Below are 21,826 nucleotides of genomic sequence, written 5' to 3'. Positions count from 1 at the left end.
AATGTCTGTCTACATGAGTTAAGAACGGCTGTAAAACATAAGTTAAAAAAGACACATCTAAGCTGAATGATATGTAAACAACAAGTAGGAACTAGGTCCACTTCAGTTATTGTGACTGAAGGGACAAGTTTCACATTATGATGTAATATCATACCTTATGCAAAAAGGAACTTAGTATGTCAAGAGCATGAAAGATCATTCAAAAGATGGCTAATGTCATAACAAGCATCACATAGTGTTTATGAGTATAAGTTTAACAGTAATTTATAAATGGTGCTTATTGATGTAATTGTATTGAATTTTGTGTGTTTTTTTTTTTAATGAAATATGTGCAAGATGGAGGGGGGGGGTGTGGTCAAGCTGAGCCATAGCATGTGACAACGCTGACAATTCAAGCATTTCAAACTTTTTGCTCAAGGACCAAAACCCCTTTACATTCTCAGATTGCAGTCTGTATAGTCTTCAGAATCCCAGTGAGGTTCTTTTCTTCTTATGCTTTAGGTAAAGTGAAGTCCCAGGCTGTCTCCTGGGCACACTTCCACATAGCTCTTACAAGGCGATGGAATCCCATATCTTTTGGCTTTTCCAGTCCTCTCATCAAACGCTGCTTCATGATAGCAATGAACTCTTTATTGCTCAATTCTCCGTTCCCTGCCACAAAATATCAGAAAGAGATCATTTTTTATGTTAAACAAGATTATATTCTGCCAGTTCATCTTTTATTATATAACCATTGCCTCAAAAACAGTTTGCCTGCAGAATGCAACCAACAGACCCATGCTACATGTCCCAGAACGCCTACCAGCTACTAGAATGCTGAGACATTTAGTACACCCACAGTCATGGTAAGCATTTGAAATATTTACATAAGGAAAGTATACATGCAAGCAGATTTATTTTTATTGTTAAGCACAACAAAACAATCACATTAGTCTCTTTATGTAAATTATGATATCCTTTCATTGATTTTTTTTGCTCTGTGATCCTTTTATGTACTCAATAATTCTTGTGCCTCACTTGACTATCTTTAGTAATCAATAAATAGTGACTTAAATATTATCTATGCAATTCACCAGCAGAGCTGAGCTAGGCTAGGTATTTCTGTGATTGTATTGTGATGAAAAAAACCCTAGAGGGCAAAAAAAAAGACATCAGCGATGCTCTCAGTTAACTGCCTACCTGTACGAGCAGACAGATATCCTGAGAGTCTGCAGGAGCTGGACATTGCACCCGTGATCTGCTGATCATGGATGCATTGCTCTGCATGTCCTTCGAAAAAAATTAAAATAAATGCACATTTTTTTACCTGCAAAAAATGTGCATTTATTATTTATTTTTAAAAGGTGAACTTATCCTTTAATCTCCTGAAATATTGTCTTCAGTTTGCACCAAACTTGCCCACTGTTACTAAAGCCAAAAACTCAATACTGATTCATCAGTCAACAACACATTGTTCTAGAAGGCCTGGTGTTTGTTCAATGGCAAACGCTAGTGTTGCGCTAATGGTATTTTTGGATAGCAAAGGATTTTTCCTATAAAAAGGAGAATAAAAACACATGTGCTGCTCTAAATCCTATGACTAATATCTGTGAAAGCTGCTTAAACACCCCTGTGCAATCACTTAACCACAGTATAAATGACAATCAGTAAGAACAGTGTAGCTGTTTCAAAACCAAAGATAATATATATACACACACACATACATATATTCTTACACATATATTTCATATGCTTTAAATTTACTCCAATTCTAATACATTTACTTTTAACCAATCAAAAATAGTGCTATTTATCAATTTGAAAATATAAAACATACAAACTAAACAATAAATTAGTTCAGCAAAAAAACAAAAAACAAAAAGCAAAGTGTCCCTGTGATATATATATATATATATATATCCACCAAAGTGACCTTGTGCTCTAAAAGTGCTTCACGTTAATTAAAGTTCTGTATGCATAAATAGTGCTCCATAAATATCAGTGCACTATTTCCACTCTTTCCATTGTATCCTCTGCACCTCCTTGATCCCACTCAGGTGGGTGGCCTCTCATCTTATTAGATGGACCTTCTACTACTAAAGGTCAGTATCAGCTTAACGGCCCTTTCCCACTGCTCTGTAGCAAAATCGCAGCAAAAATGCATGTGTTTTAATGCGCTTTTACTGTGTTTCAGATGCGTTTCCTGTGTGTTTCTGGTGCGTTTTTGGGTTGCCCACACCTGTAAAAACTTACTATGTAGTCATTTCATAAAGCCAGTCACAAACACACACAAGCCTACTGCTAACCAGGGACTGTCGATCTTCTCAGCTTACAAGCTGCTGTATTCTCTTCTTGCCTGCATCGTAAGCTACGCCTCACTGACATGTTGCGTCGACTGTACTTCTCACTGGAGACACAATTTGCAGCCATCTCACTCTTTTTTGGCCATCATCATTTCAATCTGTAGAAACTAGGGTTTCTTTGGAGTAGAGCTTTGGATCCAACTAATCTGGTAATATTATAAATCCCACAAAATTTCACTGAAAACCAAACGCTTTCTGTGAAAAAACACACTTGCTGTGTATGTGATATTAATAATCAAAAGCACATAAGGGCACATTTATCAATTCTGTTGCACAGCAAAGCAATGCTAAACAGAAGCGTTGAGAAAGATTTATTATAATTATGCAGCTTCAATCATAATTTGCCCTTTTATTGTACAGTTGCACTGTATCAGAGAAAGTCCAGCCCTGGACTACGTCTTAATTGAGCATCTATTTGGAGTGAAAATCTGTTTCATATTTTTTAAATTCTGTCTTCTCTCCAGTAGTAAATTTGTTGCAAACCTGATTGCCCAGGATTGCAGGCACAAGGGGTAACAAATGAACAAAAACAAAACAAAAAAAAACACAACAGACGTCATTATAGGCTTTGCAAACTGACAGGAACCCTGATTTGAATTTAAATTTGTAACTTGTTAAAAGAAATTGTATGCCATGCCTATACCTCCTCCCTTTGTGTGTCATAGATGTCATTGAGGGTAGGCATCTCCTAAAACGTTATTACATTATAGTCAGGCAAAATAAAAGTTAAAGGCCAAGTTCACTTTTTTTCTAAATTCCAGCTACCCTATGTACCAAGATACCATTATCTTTTGCACTTTTGCTGAATGTAAAAAAGCTATTTATCTTACACACCCCTTACCTCAGTGTCCAGCTGGCTGTAAAAAAAACTTCTCCATTACTTCCTGGACAGACCTTGAGACATGACACATGGAGTTTACCAGCTGACCTCATTAGCACACACCCTGCATCATCTACCCTTCAGCACATTACTACCATCCACCATCAGTGAAGATCATTCTCACCAAATACACAGGCAGTAATCGTTTATTTGGCAGAGTGTACAGGAGCTGAGTGATCAGATAACAGCCAATGTGGATAGAGCTGTAATATTGAAAACAAGAGAAGTATGTCCTCAGTTCTGTAAAGCTCACAATCCACTATACACTCTGACTGCACAATCTCCTTTAGACTTACCATCAACTATGAAGTGCCAGGGCCTGCCTGATTGGATACGGAGTGACTGAATTGATGGCGTGTCTGCCTAGTATATAATTTTGCTAAATCTAGGAGATTGCACAGAGATTGTACAATCAGATTGCACAGTGTATGGCCACCTTTATACTCCTAAAATAACTAGTTACACTTTCTGTGCCACTAATTGTTAACGGCACACCAAACACAGAAGAAAACACATGAAAAAAACGAGTGACAAACGCAGCAAAACGCACAGTAAAAAACATGCATCCTGCAACTTGCTAAAATGTCCCATGAGCTACTTTGCCATGTGTAGCACAGCCAATTGAAATCAATGGGCTGTCCTATGCGTATCATGGGAAAAACGACCCAAATACGTGCGCTCCCACTATGCCAAGTGTTAATTGGGCTTGAAAGTGAAATTGGTTTGTTTACACAAGAACAATGAGGCTCCGTTCACATCTGTGTGTAAACAAATGCATGGCAAACTGCACAGAAAACACACGCTTTGCCATGCTTTGCAGAAACGTGCTGCGCGCACACACACACAGACACAGACACACACACACACACTGAAAAGCATGGTAAAAAAACGCACCACACTAAGCTCTAAAAAAAGTTCTGCAAAAGATGTACACTAATGGTATATTGGTATCAAAAGTGAACTTATCCTTTAATTCTGGACATCTGGCCTATGTATTCAGCTATTCTACACATTAGCAACCTTCCCAACAGCCAGAAATTCAAGCTGTTAAATGCTTAGAGACCTAAACAGCTCTGCTATTAGAAACTAAAGAAATGTTTTTGTTTTTTTAATTGTTGATTTGCATCCTAAAAAATCCATAATGGACAACTTTGTGTACATGATTTTACATGTTCTTATATCTATCAATATTGTACTGATCTCACATAGAAGGGACATTGGTTTTGTTAAAAAGAAAAGAAAAGTAATTGAGTAGCTTTGAAAACATTAATCATATGTGACTTGCATAAAAGTTGCCAAAATCTAGCATCTTATTATGCAGATTAATGTCAAAGACCAGTTACAGAGTGTATCATTTTTCTCTAGTCAATTAAAGATCATTTGACTAAAGAACAGGAGGTATCTATTTGCAATCAACTACCAAAATAGTATGAATTGGGAAAAAGGATGTAGTAAATACTATGCTGTTTATAATCAAATTAGCTTCATTAAAGTGCCACCTCATTTGCAGACAATTTTTCTTTTAACAGAATAATTGAAATAAAAGAAAAATTAGCATGCTGTTTTTTGGAGAGGTAGAATATCTAGTGGACCCAAATGCATTTATCAATGAATGTGGATACACCAATCAGCCATAACACTATGACCACTGTCAGGTAAAGTAAGGAATATTGATTTTCTCGTTACAATGGCATGTGTAAATGGGTGGGATATATTAGAGAGCAAGTGAACATGATGTCCTTGAAGATGATTGCGTTGAAAGTAGAAAAAAAAGGGAAAGCTTAAGGATTTGAGCGACTTTGACAAGGGCCAAATTGTAATGGCTAGATCAGTGTTTTTCAAACTTTTTTCAGTTAATGCACCTTTTAAAATGATATGGACAATCTCGAGGCACCCTCCAAAATTATGGGCAGTCTCGAGGCACCCCATGCAAAAACTATTCTAATAGTTATAAATAAGGCAACAACATACACACACATAGGAGAGCCAACGTTATTGGTGCAAACTGGTAGTGACTAGTATTCCAATGTTTCTTTTCTTCCTCAGTTTTTCTCCATCACTCAGCTGATGTGACCCCAAAGCTGATGGAGAGAGGCAGGGGAGGGTCAAGCACGGATGCTATGCAGGCGACTGACATCCTCTTTATCAAGTGATTATGTCATTGATCGTTAGGAGGTCGGCAGCTAGTAGGTCGTATTGCTGCACAATGAAAACCTGTGGCTTTGTGTAACTAAAAGGCAGCCTTCATCCACCCACTGCCTTGTATAGAACTTTTGAGCAATTTATAGGCATTTTGCCAAGTCACCCCTCTAGAGACCCTTAAGGCACCCTGGTCGAAAAAAGCTGGGCTAGATGACTGGGTCAGAGTTACTCAAAAACTGAAACTCTTGTGGGATGTTTCCAGTCTGCAGTTGTCGGGACCTACCAAAAGTGGTCCAAGGAAGGAAATCCAGTGAACCAGCAACAGGATTATGGGCAGCCAAAGCTCACTGATACATCGGGGGAGTGAAGGCTGGCTTGAGTAGTCCAATCCAATAGAAAAACCACTGTAGCTCAAATTTCTAAAAAAGTTAAGGCTGGTTCTGACAGAAAGGTGTCAAAACACAGAATGCACTGCAGTTTGTTAAGTATGGGGCTGCAAAGCTGCAGACCAGTCAGGGTGCCTATGCTGGCCCATGTCCACAGTCAAAAGTGTCCACAGTGGACATGTGAGCATCAGTCCTGGACCACGGAGCAAGTGTTGGTCTGGCCTCCAAATTCTCAATTTCACAATCCAATCGAGCATCTGTGGTATGTGCTGGAAAAACAAGTCCGATCCATGGAGGCACCACCCCACAACTTACAGGACTTAAAGCGATTGTAAAGGCTGAAGGTTTTAGAATGCATTAAGATAAGAAACCTTCTGTTTGTAGCAGCCTCCCCAATACATACCTGAGCCCCATCTCTATCCAGCGCTGCTGTGCACAAGTGCCTCGGCCATCCGGGACTCTCCTTCCTGATTGGTTGAGACAAAGCAGCGTCGCCATTGGCTACCGCTGCAGTCAAATTCAGTTAGCCAATCAGAGGACTGGGGACGGGCTCGAACTGCAGGTCCGTGTCTGAATGGACACATGGAGCTGCGGCTCGGGTGCCCCATAGCAAGCTGCTTGCTGTGGGGGCACTCAACAGGAGGGAGGGGCCAGGAGAGCAGGTGAGGGATCCAAAAATAGCAGGATCTGGGCTGCTCAAAAAAAAAAGACTTTAGTATCACTTTAAAGGATCTACCACTGGCTTGATGCCAGATACCACAGTAAATTTTTAGATGTGTAGTGGAGTCCATCCCTCGATGGGTCAGGGCTGTTTTGGTGGCAAAATAGGGACCTACTCGATAGTAGGTGGTTGGTCATAGTGTTGTGACTAATTGGAGTAAATTATAATAAAAGAGGGTCTTGCGGGGTGAGGGGAATGGGCTGCTAGCCGTTGCTGGCAGGGTGTTGCAGTTTGTGGAGGACTATATGTTGAATTATGTGTTGGGTTTTTGTTTTTTCTTTACTAATGCAGTTTATATATTATGTTCCTTTATGGTATGGTTCACTCTTTTTCACACAAGATGACCGTTCTGAAGAGCCTGGCAGGTTGGGGGTGGCTGGTCCCATGACAGAGCAGAACCTCCTCGCTGTGGGCTCCCCTGGAGGGCTGGGATGGGTACACCTTGGGTGAATTGTGGTTCCCATTGTATTTGCCAGCTAGCATGGCTCAGGTCTCCATAGTTTCTTGGAATGTGCGGGGGCTTAATTCCACTCATAATTGATCCTTAGTATTTGTGTCCTGCAAGAAACCCACCTCCTTGGGCCTAAGATTTTGAGCCTAAAGAGAGCCTGGGTGGGTGCACATTACCACACAATGTATTCAAGCTACTCGAGGGGGGTAAGTGTACAGATACACAAACAGCTTCAGTTTCAGCTTTTGGATATCAGGACAGACCCTGGGGAATGATATATTGTTATGCATGTTCTGATAGCTTCTGTACCTTGCGTGCTCTTGGGGATCTATTTGTGGCTTCCAGTAGATTCTGTCCTGCTCTCCACTATCATGCAACCTGTGATAGGCTACGGGGTTGACAATGTTCTGGTAGTTGGGGACTTTAATTTGACTCTTTCCCCGATTCTGGACAGGCCCCAGTCTGCCTCTAGATGGATAAACAAAAATCCCTCAACTGCAAATTGTGGCTGAGGTACATTGATGATATCTTTATGATCTGGAGTGGGACAATACAACAGTTGGATTTCTTCTTTTGTGTAGAGTCCATTTTAATTTCTTCTTCGGCTGTCTCTAGCATGTCGCCACCCGTCTGGTTGGTCTCTGTAGCTTCCAGTTGTTTTCTTACCCCCCGATTTTTGGGTGCACTCTGCGACTCTACTTTTACTCATCCCCTGTTTGTTTGGGCTTTCTCTGCTCCCTTCTTGCAACATATACTTTTTGATGGTTCCTGGGCTTGCGCTTATTCTAGGCTGGGTGGTGGGGTGGGGTGGGTTCACTGCAGCTCCTCTCCCGGTTTTACCTCTCATTTCTCACTCATACAAACCAACCCGCTGAAGTATTTTATTTAGGTAATACCGTCACATACTCCTGTCCGGGGGAAGAGATCTAAATTCTCCTGGGGCTTACAGCCAGAGCTGTTTAACCCACTTTTCTTCTTCCTGACTTAACCCCAACCACCACCGCTCTCCCCAACCTCCGCCATCAGCCCTGTACACTGCAAACCCCACAACCTCCAGGATGTACGCTGTATTCTGGAATTTCTGGTATAAGCAAAAGTCCTCTTTTAATTTGTTATCTTTTGTTATCCTGTTTAATCATATATTATCTCCAGCTCACTGATTTCAACCGGTCTTCTTAATCCCCTCTGCTTGCCGTCCTGGTGGGGTCACCCAGCTTAGCAGCAGGCTATGTCACAGCATATATCCGACTTGTGGACCCTATATTATATCTTCAAGTGAGCTAGTAGCATACCAGAGTCTCCTCTTGTCACTCATTACCATATAACTTCTTGCATAGTCTATGTCACAACATGTATCTAACCTGTGAGCCTTATATCTTTAAATGAGCCAGTAGCATACCAGAGTCACTCATTACCATATAGCCTTTTGTATTATCAGTGTTTTAGCAAGTCATATCATTTCCATAAATCCACAGTTAGGTCCCATAATCTATGGGTGATACCCCTAGTATTTGCGGTTTTGTGGGTGTAGGGGTTTTCTCCTCATTCCGACCTCTCTCGTTTTTTTTCTTTCCCCCCCCCACCCTTCCGAGCGCTCCGCGCTGCAGACACCACGTCCTGTCGGCTGTATCTCGGCCAGCTCCCTCTCTCCTCTTGCTGTTTAGCATTAGGGGGTCGGTATACTGGTGCGGGGGAATCCTCCTCCCGGTCGCTACCCCCGGAATGGCAGAGTGGCCCGAAACAGCGGTTGGGGGGTGGCAGGAACGCCTGCCGTGTGCAGTGGGATGGATCCCAATCAGGCAGTGGAGGAGAGCGCGCCGTCTTTGCCCTGCTCCGGCATCTCGTGGGGGAGGATCGCGGGCTTCCCGGGCTCAAACACAGCTCCTACACAGCCTCACATCCGGTCCCTCCCTCTTCGGCCCCACACAATTGTCGGGATTTTCTAGGAAAAATACTTAAATTTTAAATAACAAACTTTGAAGCAAAATGAGGGTCAGTGCCCATTAATACAGCCTGATCAGTGCCCATCTGCAGCCTCACCATTGCCCATTAATGAAGCCTGATCAGTGCCCATTTGCAGTCCCGCCATTGCCCATCTGCAGCTTTGCCATTGCCCATCATTGTAGTCTGATCTATGCCCATTTGCAGCCTCAGCAGTGCCCATCTACAGCCTTGCCATTGTCCATGATTGTAGTCTGATCAGTGCCCATTTGCAGCCTCAGCAGTGCCCATCTGCAGCCTTACCATTGCCCATCATTGCAGCCTGCTCAGTGCCCATCTGCAGCCTCACCAGCGCCTGTTAATGTAGCCAGTGCGGATGTAGGCACAGCCAGATCTCCTGTGTACTCGGCTCAGCTCGGCACTCAATCCGGGACATGTGACATGCTAGGAGCCATCGAGGAGGTGGAACTGGGGTGACTGCAAGCCGAGCTGAGCCAAGATGAGCCGAATACACAGGAGATCCGGCTCTGTCTAATCTGGCGGTGCTCATCCCCTCCGAGGCAGCACTATGTCAGCGTATAACATGCACCCACGATTTTCCCCCTATTTTCAGGGGGAAAAATGCGTGTTATATGCCAATAAATACAGTAATTATTTACTGTACTATGTATCCGGCCAGTAGCTTGTGCTCCTTTTCTTCCTCTACTTCTTGTTTCTCTTTCTTTTCAATGTACAGTTTTATGATTATTATTACTTTGATAATGGTTTGCTATTTTGCTACACTCTGTCATTCTATTATATTCGATTTTCTACAGGGATTACCTGTTTCTCTGTGTGTTTTCTTAACTCCAGGCCATGGGCTAAGATATATCAGATTTTCCTGTATGAAAAATAAAGGTTCCACAGCGAGTCTGAGTGTGTGGGGTTAAATGACAAATGTGGGCAGTCTGAATGGAATTTGTTGTAACCAATTTAATTTCATTTAGTATATAATGAACTGAAACTCAACACACATCTAACTCTGATGAATTTTGCTTGTCAAAAGAAACCGGTCAGCTAGACGCCCCTGTTTTTACAGGGTCTGCCACAGACTTCTCACCCCTTCATCTCCCACGATTCCTGCCCTGGGAGCAGCTGTCTCTATATGAACATGGGTGGCCATATTTAATTTTATTGGAGACTGCAGTCTACACTGCCAGCACCATCTATGGATGAGTTGATCTTACCACGTTTGAATGAATTAACTTTGGGTCCACTGATCCTGAAGGAGATCTAAAAATTTAACCGGGACTATCTAATCTCTATACACCTGGACATCAGCGTACTGTGGATGTAACATTAATTTCTACCTGGAATTCTATCACGTGGGTTGCTCCTCTGATGCTGCACGGCCAGTGTGTCGTTTTGTCTGTCAGCTGAGCGGTCTGGTCCTGGTGAAATTTCTGACTATTCCCATAAGGACTGATAAGCTGTCATGCGATGAGATCTCTATCATAAGGGCTTCACCTGCAATACAGTACGCCAGTAAATGCATCTGCCTGTGAGCTACACGGTCCGGTCTTGTGGATACCGCTAACTAACCCTGCATGGACCAGTAAGTTTTTAAACACTTGACATTGTCTAGATACACTCAACTGGAACCTCCATAAGGGATATCCAATTGCGGGTGTTCAACATATCCTTCACCCTTGTATCTGTAAATATGTGCTTCAGCCATGATATGAAATAAGCTCCTAGTCGAGCCGCCTCACATAGACTGTTGCAAGGGAAGGAGTTTTATACCCCCCATTTCACTGGTGAGTATGTGCTTCAGCCATGATATGAAATAAGCTCTTATTCAAGCCGCCTCACATAGACTGTTGCAAGGGAAGGAGTTTTACCTCCCTATTCACCTGATCTCCTCATCAGTTAAACTCACTCATTCAATAGTGCTGCAACGCTGTTTTTTCACCCTTTATAACTGTTTGTACATTAGGGGACCGCTATCCTTATCATCTTGGATCGGTTCTATAGCCCCTGCTCATATTTTCATCTGCTCCCCTTGAGGTATTGTATCAGGGCAGGCCCTGCACTATTTGGTGTACAAACCAAAATTGCTCTCTATGATCTGAAGATTTTTTTCTCTAACTGTTCAGCTTATCATAGCTTATTATTGCATTATTATTTTTCTTCAGTTTGTAGTATTAGCTGCTACTAGTGGGTGAATGATTATATGATTGAGGGGTGTTTGTCCGTGGTGATCACCTGTTTTTGATAACGTTATCATTAATTTTAAATTTGTGGTGGGGGTATTAAGATATTCTATTATATTTATTGTGGGTGTAATTTTTTGTTTTTTTCTAAATAAAGAATTCTGTTGATAATATTATATGGGTGTTCCTCTCTGAAGAATCCTTTTCCAGCCCTTTGGGCTTCTTTCCTGCTCTTTTCCCTTTCCCGGATTTTTGTTTATATTGTTGGTGTGATTCAGAGGAACTTGTTTTAATAGCCTTATTATTATACAATTACCCAGGCTATAAATAATAGACCCCTTGTACCTGGGTGGGTAGAGTGTCTATACTATTATTACTTCTGTTTAGATATTGGTACACTCCCCTCCCATTGGATTTTCGTTATAGACTGTTTCTCCTAGACAATCCAATCTGTTTTTTCTATATGTCTCTAGATGGATCCCCGGTTTGCCTCAATGGGCCAGTACATTTGCCCTCACGGATGCCTGGTGCCATTTTCACCCTACTACTTGGGAATTTACGTATCAGTCCTCTACCTTCCGCACTCTTTCTGGTATTGACCTAATTTATGCTTCCCACTCCTTGCGCCAGAAGGTCTCTGCGAGGGATATTTTACCCAGAGGCGTTTGGGACCATGCTCCCATGCTGCTGAAGTTATCCCTGGGCCCTCCGGGGGAGAGGCTGTGGAGGCTGTCCAGATATTGGATTGAAAATGTGGAAGTTTAGGAGGTTATTTGCCATTACTGGTTGACCAATGCTGAGACCCCCCCCCATGCAGTGGGATGCATTTAAGGCCTGGACCAGGGGTGAGTATATTTCCCATATCGCTGCAGAGCGTAGGGCATCTGCGCAGTCTCAGGAGAGGTTGGAGGAGGTGGCCAGACAGGGAGGCTGCTTATGTAGCCAACCCTGATCAAGGAACTTATGGGGTTTGGCAATAAGCCCTAAGAGAGGTCTCCCTACTTAGAGTTGGAATGATGCAGAAGTTAACCCTTTCATGACTAAGCCTATTTTTGAAATTTGGTGTTTACAAGTTAAAATCCGTATTTTTTGCTAGAAAATGACTTAGAACCCCCAAACATTATATATATTTTTTTAGCAGAGAATCTAGAGAATAAAATAGCGATTGTTGCAATATTTTTTATCACACGGTATTTGTGCAGCGGTGTTTTAAACGCAAATTTTTGGAAAAGTGACACTTTCATGTATTTTAAAAAATACAAACAGTAAAGTTACCCCAATTTTTTTGTATAATGTGAAAGATGATGTTACGCCGAGTAAATAGATACCAAACATGTCACCCTTTATAATTGCACGCACTCGTGGAATGGCGACGAACTACGGTACCTTTGAATTTCCATAGGCGACGATTTAAAAATTTTTTTACGGTTACCAGGTTTGAGCTACAGAGGAGGTCTAGGGCTAGAATTATTGCTCTCGCTCTGACGATCGCGGCGATACCTCACATGTGTGGTTTGAACACCGTTTACATATGCGGGCGCGACTTCCGTATGCGTTTTCTTCGCTGCGCGAGCTCGCGGGGACAGGGGCACTTTAAAAATTTTTTTTTTTTTTATTTAATTAATTTATTTTTGTACTTTATAAATTGTGTTTAAATTTTTTTTTTTTTTTACTTTTATTGCTGTCACAAGCAATGTAAACATCCCTTGTGACAGTAATATGTGGTGACAGGTACTCTTTATGGAGGGATCGGGGGTCTAAAAGACCCCGGATCCCTCCTTTACACTTCAAAGTATTCAGATCGCCGAAAACGGCGATTCTGAATACTGTGTAATTTTTTAAATTCGGCGCCATTGGCAGCCGAGTAAACGGGAAGTGACGTCATGACGTCGCTTCCGCATTTACAAGAAGAAGGCTGTAACGAAGCCGCTCGCAGCTTCGTTCCAGTCCGCCCCCAGCCGCCGAAGGCAGCCGAACGGACACCGGGCCTCCCGATCGCACGGGAGGCCCGGTAACAGCGGCGGGAGGCGGCGGGATGTCCCCTCCCGCTCCTCCGGTATAACAACCGAGCGGCTTTTAGCCGCATCGGTTGTTATACTCGGGTAGCCGATCGCCCGCTGAAAACAACGGTACCGGGATGATGCCTGCAGCTGCGGGCATCATCCCGGTATAACCCCGGAAAGCCGAGTACGCATATATGCGTTCGGTCGGCGGGAAGGGGTTAACCGCCCAGCGGGTTTTTGAAATGGCAACAAGAATGGACGATTGCTGGCGTGGTTGGCCAAATGGCAATTCGCGGTCACCCACATTAGTAGTATAAAGGATTCCAGTGCAGAGTTACTGAGATTGCCTAGCAGTATAAATGAGAGGTTCTTTCACTTTTACAGGTCTCTGTACTCCTCTAGGGTGGACTACACTTCAGTTGAGTTGGATACTTACCTGGATAAAGTTGCCTTTCCTACTCTTGACCCTGTGGCGAGTGAGGGACTGGAATCTGCCATCACCCTGGAGGAGATACAGATTGCTCTTTCGCAACTCCAGGCTGGGAAGACTCCCGGGATGGATGGCCTCCCGGCTGAATTCTATTCCCATTATCAGGAGCTACTGGCTCCTAGACTAGTTTCTCTTTTTGACTGATTTTTCTCCCTAGGTGCTCTCCCTGAATCTATGTCCAAGGCGGTGGTGGTATTGGTGCTCACATCGGGCAAGGACCCTGAGGACTGCTCCTCCTATAGACCAATATCCCTCATAAGCGTTGATGCCAAGATTTTGGCTAATATCTTGGCTAATCGGCTGTCGGGGGTATTAGAGGAGATAATTTATGTAGACCAAACCAGGTTTATGCCCGGGAAGAGCACTGATATCAACCTCCAATGCCTCTTTCTAAACCTCTCAGTATCCCATGCTAACAGTGGACATAGGGTTATCGTTTCCCTGGATGCCGAAAAGGAGTCCGACTTGGTCAAGTGGACGAAAAAATCTCATTATATGCCAATGACGCTGTCATGTACCTGGGTGTCTTCGAAACAGGATATTCCTGGTCCCATAGCTGCAGTCTTACCTTACTCTGTAGTTATTGCAATATTCTCCCAGCTTGATGCATCGCCTTGGACTCACTAGCCCCACTTGCTGCCAGCTGCGGACAATGTACAATCAAGCAACCCATAAATAGCAGCACTTCCTGTTACTCAGTGCCCGTTTGTTTGGACTAGCTCCCTGGGTGTGTTGATAGTGCTGTGATTTTGACTAGTGTGTACTGAACCTCTGCCTGAATTTTTGACCACTCTCCAGCCTGCTGATTTGGTACTTCACCGCCAGCTCGTGTATGACCTCCGCCTGCCTGACCATTCTTTGGATTTTGATTTTGTACCGCTTTGCCTGATCTGTTGCTGACTTGACCTGCCTGACTACGTTTTCGTCTGAATCCTCAGCATACAAGCTCCACTTCAGACACTACTTACCACAGGTACCTTACAGACGCACTGTTATATCTCCAAGATGCCGGCGGGTCTCTAATAGCCTCATTGGATATCTTTAATGAATTTGGCAGGTTCTCGGTCATTCAAATCAACTGGGCCAAGTCTATGCTGTTTCCATTAGATCCCCAAGCTAGAGAGGCTGCTGCAGACGTCCCATTACACTGGGCTGATCAGTTTCAATATCTGGGTATTCAGGTTCGGTGGGATTTGACTAGTTTCTATGACCTTAATTTGGCACCGGTATTATTTCAGCTTCGTTCCAAATGTACTTCCTGGAATTTGTTGCCACTGAATATTTTGGGTCGCATAAATTTGCTCAAAATAAGATTGCTTCCAAAATGTTTGTACATGTTCCATAACTGCCCAATCTGGATACCCGGATCCTTCTTCTCTGACATGGATAGATGTATTGGGACATTTATCTGGGGGGTGCTCTCCCTAGGTTAGCTAAATCTACCTTGATTCTTCCAGTACGATGCGTGGGCTGGCATTGCCGGACCACCGAACCTACTAATGGGCGGCCATTTTGGTCACAGTTCAGTGGTGGTTTGTGCTCACTAGGGCCAATGCAGCTGTATGTCTGGAGGCTTCAGTTCTTAGTTTGCTTAAGGAGCTGGGCAACCTGGTATATAGGGGCTGTCGGGCCTATGCAGACCTCCCGCTTTCTACTAGAAGGACATTAAGGGGTTGGGGGGGTGGCCAGGTGTAGGTTCGGCTGACCCAGTGGTTTCCTTTTACCCTGCTGTGGGGGAACCCCTGTCCTCAGCAGCAGTTTCACTCTATTCCTGACCCCCAGGTGTGGGCCCGATACGACATTAAAACTATTGGGGATGTGTTCTTGCTGGGAGTCCCTGTGCCCCTTTGAGGATCTCAAGGCCAGATTTCACTTACCTGGTTAGATATATTTCAGATACATGCAATTAAGACATGCTGCTCGTGCCCAGTTCCCGTCACCACCGAACCTATGGGCCCCACTGAGGAACTCTTAACTCAAGAATCCTTATCTAAATCACTGTCGATGTTGAATCTCCCAAGATGGAAAAGCTCTAGGAAAGGTGGAAAGCCGACCTTCCAGACCTGGATATGGAGGATTGGGAAGACTGTTTGGAGGATAGTGTTAATTTGTTATTCTCTTCCAAAGATAAATTTATACAGGTAAAACTGAAACTGCACAGGATTTACCTCCAGAGATCGCAGGAATGTCCCAGGTGTGGTGGTGGTGAGGGAACGTACCTTTACATCTTCTGGAGCTTTCCGAGGATTGCTCAGTAGTGGGAGGAGGTGGTGGAACTCATTAATGGTCACCTCCTGCTGGCTATTCCGGTCTCACTGGAAATGCCACTATTGGGAATTCAGGATGATGAGCAGCGGCCTAGGTGCACTAAACTACTGCTAACATACCTTTTCTTTTATGCCAAACGGGAAATTATTCTTAGATGGAATGGCCATTCCCCTCCCTCCGTAGGCTCATGAGAAAAAACAATTAATGCTGCCCTTCCTCTATATAAGTTAACCTACATTAACAGGAATTGCCCCAAGAAATTTGACAGGGTGTGGCAGCCATGGACGGCTTAGGCTGGGCGCCCCTTTTTTTATGTGCCTTGCTTTGAGTTAGAGTGGTTGCTTCAATTTTACACTGTTTTTGATGGGTCTTGATTGGGCAATATAATTGGTGTTTCCATTCTCCTGTTATTGATGGTTGTTTTCTATTTGAAGTTTACCCATGGTATTAGAAATGTTTGTTTGTCGGTTTACCTGACGTGTACTTTATACTCCTTAGAACTGTCAATACATAATGTGTTTTTTGATAATGTCCATAATTTTTACTCTGTACCATACCTTTGTTCAATACAAGGAACATTCTGATTGTTAAAAATTATAATAAAAGAGAACGCTATTCAACAAAATATTCTTACATGGACAAAATATTCTTGTCCATGAAGTACAAATACTTGAGGGTGACTCCTTGCCATCACTGGAGAGCTTCAAGTAGGAATCCTTATGCTACAAAGAGCTTCAAAGAAGAATCCTTATAGGTGGTATTTGCCATCCTGCCAATGTTTCTGGACCAACTCAAAAATGCACGCAATGTTCCACTGCATGTTGGTTACATTTTCTACTGCAGACATTCTTTAAAAGCCTAAATCACATCAGCAAAAGAGCTTCAGCAACAGTGGCTATAAAAAATATAATCTATCAATTCAACATTAGAACTTGACTACCGCTGTACCAACCTCACTGTGGGACTGTTGACGTTAATTCTAAAAACAATCTATAGACTTTCCATCATCCTGGACAAACAGTGACTGATAAAAAGACAATGTTGATGCTGAACTCTTGCGATTGCTTGATTCTTAGTCGATACATACATTATTGCTAACAATGTTTGCTCAAACTGACACATGTCTGCAAAGAACCATTAACTTAAAGGGGTAGTAAACCCTCTTTTTTTAATAACAAACATGTCATACTTACCTCCACTGTGCAGTTAGTTTTGCACAGAGTGGCCCCGGTCCTCCTTTTCTGGGGTCCCCCAGCGGCGCTGGTAGCTCCTCCCTGCATCGTGTGCATTAAGTGAAAAAAACACGAGGGTTTACAACCCCTTTAACTCTACCATTGCCAGTATTAGCTGCATCAAGTTTCTCTAGCAGAAAGGTTAACCTTTTCCTGAATTTGTGTTTAGATTCTGCATGCAGTGCCGCACCTCAAATGAGATGCAAGCACATCACTCATTAGGCCCTGCATCTGAAAGGACAGCAAAGAATAGGCCAAGTCATAATTCTTCACAATCATACCTTTATGCCAGTGTCACTTAACAAAATCATTATGATAGGACCGGAAAACTGTGAATTCCAACATGTTAAACTACAGAACTTGCTAATGCTCATCATGCATATGTCAAAAGGAATATAATATCAGGCATGTGGCCAATTATCAAACTGAACATATGATCTAAAGGGTTTATATGGCGATGATAATTAGTCACATAAATTAAATCTTACTATTACAAGCTTATGTAACAAGTCCTGTGGGCCAGACTAGAATCATAGACTTGGCAAAAAACACTGAAATTTCAATTGATGAATGTAGAAATAACGTAACAATTTTTTTTACACTTACGTTGAGAAAAAAGTAAACCACTTTCTTTTAGGCCTTAAAGAATAAGTATGCTCTTTAAAAAAGAAAAAAAATAAATAAATCAAAGAACATCTTTTTGCAGGGGTGCGGTGAATGCTGAGTTAGTAATATGCGCAGTTAATAACATATGGGTGTAACATGTTACTAAAGGTGAACTTATCCTTTAAAAAAAAAAAAAAAAAACAGTACTTTGCTATATAGGGCAAAGCGGCAGGCTCACTTTATTCCTACTATCCCAAAAAGTGAATACTTACCTTCTATTTGCTCTTCCACCATTCCATTCAGCTGCAGGAATCAAAAAAGTTGGATTTTTTTATTCAGAACTTACACAGGACAGATTGTCTCTCTGTTCCCATGGGACAGTGCTAAGCAAATCAGCAAGCACCAATTCTGTCACATGCAAGTAATGGGTATTTTCTTTGCTCCCCATAGATAAATGAAAAGAAGGAAAGGTTTGTGTGTTCTGCTGGTGGACTGTTGCTTTGCACAAGTTCACTTTACCTCTGTTAGGTGATCAGTTAAGGGTTTTAAAAAAATACCCATAAATGTGATCACCACCTTTTCATTCCTAATTTAATGTCTACTGGCTAATAATTACATGTTTAGATTCCAGCAACCACTCCTCACTGATCTTTCTTGATGGAACAGTTGAACACAAAGAGTTTTATTAACTCATCACTGGTTTTTCTATGAAATCAAGCTGAGGATGGGGACATTTTCTCTTCTAATACTTTTTATTGCAAAGTTTTGTACATTATACAAAAACATAAACAATGTCAAATAAATGTCAAAAAGCGAACGCTTCTTCCAAGGTGATAAAAGGCCATATTGTAATAACCGAACAGCTAAATCAAGAAAATTTGGCCTAACGATCAGGTTCTACCTTATAGAGCATTTTCATTCTTAAACCCTTTTTATTTCACTGTCGTATTATTGTCTCTTTTTCCTTTGTAATACCTCTTTTCTATAAACATTTTGTTTGTACTGTTTTTTATTTAACAATATTTCCAAAATCGTTGATTTTGTCTCTAATGCACTAACGCAGACCTTAAAGAATCCCTGTCTCTTTGAGGAGCACTACTATATGGTATATCTGTGGATATACCGGTTTGTGGTGACAGTGTGTGTTACAGACATTTTAAGTCATAAATGTCATCACTAATTGTTAGTGTGAAAGTTTGCTATCTTACGATAAGAATATCTGGTGTCAGCGATTGATTTGGGGTATAAGGGGTTAATTGTGTAGTTAAACATACCCAGCAACCATTGCTCTCAGTCAGCTGGCAGATTGTGATCCCGCAAGCTGGAAAATCTTTGTGTAGGTTAAGGCTGAGTGCCACCGCGAGTATCAGTGATAGCGCTGTGTGAGACTGACAAGCCATTTGTCACAAGTTGTGAAGGTGTCCACTATGTGACGCAGCGTCTGTCATATATCCGATATTCAGTGAGCTCCTTCTTTTACTGGATCCTCAGAATGGGGACATAAGAGGATTCAGGATATAGCAAGAAATTCTGCATTTTTATTTTTTGTTTCCGTTTAAAGCTCCTTTAAACTCAAAGGCAAAACTTAATATATTGTAGCTTACCAGTCCTTAAATTTGGTGGGTGCATTACTTATCTATTTTTAGGCCCTTTTTCATTAATTTTTATCTGGTAAGCTGGCAAGTCTGTAATGTTTCAACTTCCTTTAACAGACCAAGCTGTCTAGCAAAAGTAGCAGTTATAGGGTTGAGACAAACCAGTTAAAGTGGAAATGAGCACAGAAAATAAAGTTGCAGATAGCCAGGCTCCTTATTGCATTAGAGACATAAAAAGTCTCTTCTGCAATACATCTGACCACTGCAATATGAGCATTACACACTCCTGTCCCCCACACTCTGTACATTGACCACCCTTGACCCCTGCACTACGTATGTCACATACTCCTGACCTTTGCACTGTTTACAGAGTTTTAAGCCCCTTCCAACGTTAGCACAATTTTGCCACAACTACCATTCGCTGAGGTACACATAGTGTGCCACCATTAGCCCCACCCATAATTCTGCCCTGTATTCCCAACCTCATTCTCAGGAATTCTGATTTTTAAAAGTTCACAGGTATAGATATATAGGAAACAAGTACCGGTAGTCCTATGGTCAAACCTCCATGGACAACACTCCATGTCTCTTTGCAGTGACTATTCATTAAACAGGTAACAAGCTGTTTACAAGGTGCAAGTTGATGGAGCAGAAACTCCAAGAGAGATATGATGAGTTGGTGACAGCTGCACAATAAAATAGAAGAATAACTGAATTAAAACATATAAACTGTAGAAAAGCTACGGTCTTTGAAGGTGCACTGGTCCCATGCAAATGTTTAGCCTATTTGACTCAGTTGCTTTATATTTTCCAGCTTCCTTTTGCACATTATGAATCTAACTCCTCCTCCTTTCCATCTTTCTCACATAGCTAAAGCATCCAAGATACCGTCTTGTAGTCACCATTATAGTTTGGATGTACATAGCTTCTGAAAAAAATGATTTTGAGATAAATCTCTTAATAAAGTGAAAAAATGTATTTGTGGAACCCAGTGAATTATTCTGCCTTAAAGTGGCTGTATACGGCTGAAGGTTTTTTACCTTTATGCATTCTATGCATGAAGATAAAAAAAAACCTTCAGTGTGCAGCACTCCCCCTAATACTTACCTAAGCTTGATCTTGATCAAGCGATGTGCACAAGACCCAAGGCTCTCCCGGGTCTCTCCCTCCTGATTGGGTGAGATGCAGCAGCACAGCCAGTGAGGCAGGAGCAGGGGGCGTGTCTTATGAATTCTGAATGGACCCTCTTCACACTACTATACACCGTTTCCAGGAATCGATGCAATGAAAAACAGGAATTTTTAGTTTACACATATTGCAATACATGCTTTGACGCAGTAGGCCGGCATAAGCATGTATTGTAATGTGTGAACTAAAAATCCCTGTTTTTCATTGCATAGTTTTCTGGAGAGGGTGTATAGCAGTGTGCAGGGGTCCATTGTAAATGCATGTACAAGCTAATGGCATTTGAGCACAGGTATATCTTTTCTCTATGCCTTATGGACGCAGAGAGCCAGCTCGGGAGCGAGCACGTGTGAGTCCCCCCACAGCAAGCGGCTTGCTATGGGGGCAATTGGCAAGGGGGAGGGGCCCACAGCACTGGCAGGGGGACCTCAGAAGGGGAGGATCAGGGCTGCTTTGTGCAAAACCACTGCACAGAGCAGGTATGACATGTTTGTTATTTTTTTTAAATACTCCATTTTCCTTTACGATCATTTTAACCTCCCTGTCGGTAATCCAGAGTGTGGCTCGGGGTTAATTTTCAGTACCAAAAGTAGGAACCCCAAGCCACACTTGGGGTTAAACTATAGTATCCCTGTACTGTTACTTACCTTGTCGCTACGATCCCCCGATGCCCTCCCACTGTGTCCTCCGGCTGATGCATCTGTCTTCCGGGTTCCCTTCCCTGCGAGCGCCGCAGGGGGGGCAGAAAATTCAAAAAGTTCAAAACAGAATATATACACAATACATTATAATCTGTTAGGATTACATTACTGTATCAAACCATTTCACCTCAGTTTTGTCTCTAGTGCTTTGTCCAGTGCCCTGTCTGCACTTTTACCATTCTTTCTGCCTGGAAACTTGAGAACATCCATGGCTTTCAAAAAGCGTCCCTTTAGTTAAAAAGCGGTTTTAGACCAGCTAAAAAACAGTGATAGTGAATTAGAATCACTTGCAGAATTGAGCGATAGTGATTCGTGGGGAAATTCGTCATCACTCATAAAGTGATGACAGCAAAGATTCTGCAACTAAGCTCAGTAATGTGCGAACTTGGTGCTCTATTGACTGTGGTACGGATCAGGCAGCGCCCTCAAGATTCCCATTCACTGGAGCATTTGATATGAAAGTAGACGTAAAAATTGAGCAGAAATTGAGTAGAAAAAATTGTTACTGAGACAAACTGGTACAAAGAGCAACAATTAGCGACTAGGTATTGGAAATTTCCAAGAAGCAGAAAGTGGGAACCAGTGACCAAAGATGACATTTGGAAATTTCTGGACCTAATAATACTTCAGGGAGTGGTGGGGAAACCCCTGCAGAAGTTGTATTGGACAACTAATAAATTACTTGCCACTC

General features: G+C 42.3%; 1 protein-coding gene across 3 annotated transcripts in view; it reads right to left on the bottom strand.

Annotated features, from left to right (window-relative positions):
• Positions 1-299: 299 nt before the first annotated feature.
• The window catches only part of MICU1 (mitochondrial calcium uptake 1), a 524,563-nt gene continuing 503,036 nt past the window's right edge, over positions 300-21,826 (bottom strand). For all 3 annotated transcript variants that reach the window (XM_073596557.1, XM_073596558.1, XM_073596556.1), the window contains one exon: positions 300-651. In XM_073596557.1, the coding sequence (XP_073452658.1) occupies positions 491-651 (161 nt within the window). In that variant the 3' untranslated portion in view covers positions 300-490. The remainder of the gene's footprint in view (positions 652-21,826) is intronic.

This window comes from Aquarana catesbeiana, linkage group LG08, assembly GCF_042186555.1.
Source record: "Aquarana catesbeiana isolate 2022-GZ linkage group LG08, ASM4218655v1, whole genome shotgun sequence".
NCBI lineage: Eukaryota > Metazoa > Chordata > Amphibia > Anura > Ranidae > Aquarana > Aquarana catesbeiana.
The sequence above is the reverse complement of the archived record's forward strand: the minus strand, read 5'-3'. Positions and strand labels throughout refer to the sequence as shown.